Here is a 1679-nt window from a genome sequence, read left to right as displayed (position 1 = left end):
ATATGTTGGTGTACGTGAGAGAACGTTCGCAGTCCTCCCTAGATAGCGACGCTCAATTGCCTTACAGCTGCGAACAAACAGAATCCGCACCCTCGAATTCGTAAGTTAACACGTTTATTCTATATCGTTACCCAGATAGCATGGACACGTAGCTTGCATTTTCGAAACTTTGTGCAACGGATTTTCATCCGTTTAGAGTCGATGTAGTTGGAATTATCGCTAAAAATTAATTAAACTAGAGATTTCGAGATTTAATTTGAGCCCAAGTTGGACTCACGTGCTCCAATGCTAGCAAATTTATTAGCAATTGAAATTTCATAAGATTCTACTCTTATATTTGCAGATCAATAATGCAGCTCGTCCGCGAGATAGAGGATAACCAAAAGTAAGTATCGAATATATTATTTCTAGTAGTAGATCGCTTGTATTTGTAGCATAACGTTCTGATACTTTTTTTCTCTTTACAGAACACTGACTCAAGTAATGGAACGCATAAATGTCAATCAAAAGTAAGTATTTATTATGTCGAATGTATCAACTTGAAATACTACCTCCTTCTTCATCATCTTCAGACTAATGCTGACTGAATTAAAAAACAGGGTACCGCGTCCACCATACTTCCCTTTAAAGAGGTTAAAAGATTTTATAGATGTGGACCAAATAAACGATGAACAGTTCAGTGACCTCGTAAGTGAAACAATAATTAATGTAATGTATGTATATATATTTATAGTAATTTTCTTTCTTTAGGTCGCATATTATAAGTCGCTGGGCGGTGTTACGTTAGAGGAAGCGGTGACCATCTCCTTAAATGAAAGTATGACCGAATACGTAATTAGCCACTTAACATGGCTTGGAGATCGATATGGCACAGAAGCACTCAACGTGTCAAAAATCACTTCCGCTATATACGGTCATTATCCTATTTATAATGCGATCGTGTATAATTAGTCATATAATTCCTAATATTGTGTGGTATTTTTAATTTGCAGAGGCAATGAAAGGAAACAATCATTTCGATCCGCCAACAAAATCAGAGTTCAAGATAGCAATGGTGGCGGCGTTAAAAGACATTTGGTATGGAAGAACGGCGGGCAAAGCTCGCGGAAACGTCACGCAACGGGACCCTTGGGATGACGATGAATAAATCGCATCCAGCAAAGGTAAGACTAGTAGATCTCGAAGTTACAAATACAATTTTTTCATTGTATTAATATGTGAAACTGATTGTCCTAGCCATCGTGCATTGTCGCCGGGGTGCCCGAGATGGACACGGACGATTTCATTCAGTCTTCCTTCTTCCCAATGTTAGGTCCATTGTTTTTGTAATTGGAAGAATAAAACTTCTATTTACGATATACCTTTATGTTTTTCATCTTTCTGCGTTTTTTTTTGGAAATTGTTCAGAATGCAAACTTTTGGAACTAGGTCCTTTAACGTAGTAGCAGAGAGAAACCGAGAGTGCTGAGTTCCGGTTTTTCGCATTCACCCATACTAGTACTGCACCTTGCGGTCAATTCGGGGGTCCACCGTAGTATATGCCAGAACCTCTTTAGAAGAGATCTACACTGTTTAGTTTTACCGTAGCATAGACAGCAATCGAATTCAAGTCCACCGTAGCATTGATAGTATACATAGAGTACAGAAGCCAACCGCAAACGTGAGTCGCAAATAGAAAG

General features: G+C 38.6%; 2 protein-coding genes across 2 annotated transcripts in view; both read left to right on the top strand.

Annotated features, from left to right (window-relative positions):
• Nucleotides 1–139, top strand: part of LOC113464359 (ubiquitin carboxyl-terminal hydrolase 7-like) — a 2659-nt gene extending 2520 nt beyond the window's left edge. Inside the window, exon 3 of the mRNA XM_026813613.1 lies at nucleotides 136–139. Coding sequence (XP_026669414.1) covers nucleotides 136–139 — 4 coding nt within the window. The remainder of the gene's footprint in view (nucleotides 1–135) is intronic.
• A 210-nt stretch (nucleotides 140–349) lies between these two features.
• LOC113464360 (uncharacterized) lies at nucleotides 350–1312 on the top strand. Its single transcript, XM_026813614.1, has 6 exons — nucleotides 350–385; nucleotides 468–509; nucleotides 600–687; nucleotides 751–913; nucleotides 993–1163; nucleotides 1237–1312. The coding sequence occupies exons 1-5, from the start codon at nucleotides 351–353 to the stop codon at nucleotides 1145–1147; spliced, it is 483 nt and encodes a 160-aa protein (XP_026669415.1). The 5' UTR covers nucleotide 350; the 3' UTR covers nucleotides 1148–1163; nucleotides 1237–1312.
• The last annotated feature ends 367 nt before the right edge of the window (nucleotides 1313–1679 follow it).

The sequence above is a fragment of the Ceratina calcarata genome, unplaced genomic scaffold, assembly GCF_001652005.2.
Source record: "Ceratina calcarata isolate Rehan_Ccalc_2016 unplaced genomic scaffold, ASM165200v1 scaffold3452, whole genome shotgun sequence".
NCBI classification, from domain to species: domain Eukaryota; kingdom Metazoa; phylum Arthropoda; class Insecta; order Hymenoptera; family Apidae; genus Ceratina; species Ceratina calcarata.
Note: the sequence above shows the minus strand (reverse complement) of the source record. Positions and strands in the feature narration are given on the sequence as shown.

Excerpts from the sequence above, each read along its gene's own strand:
- LOC113464360 (XM_026813614.1), top strand. The coding sequence starts at position 351 with ATGCAGCTCGTCCGCGAGATAGAGGATAACCAAAA. Across the intron at positions 386-467 it reads GAGATAGAGGATAACCAAAA|AACACTGACTCAAGTAATGG; the intron begins GTAAGTATCGAA and ends TTCTCTTTACAG. Across the intron at positions 914-992 it reads AATCACTTCCGCTATATACG|AGGCAATGAAAGGAAACAAT; the intron begins GTCATTATCCTA and ends TTTAATTTGCAG.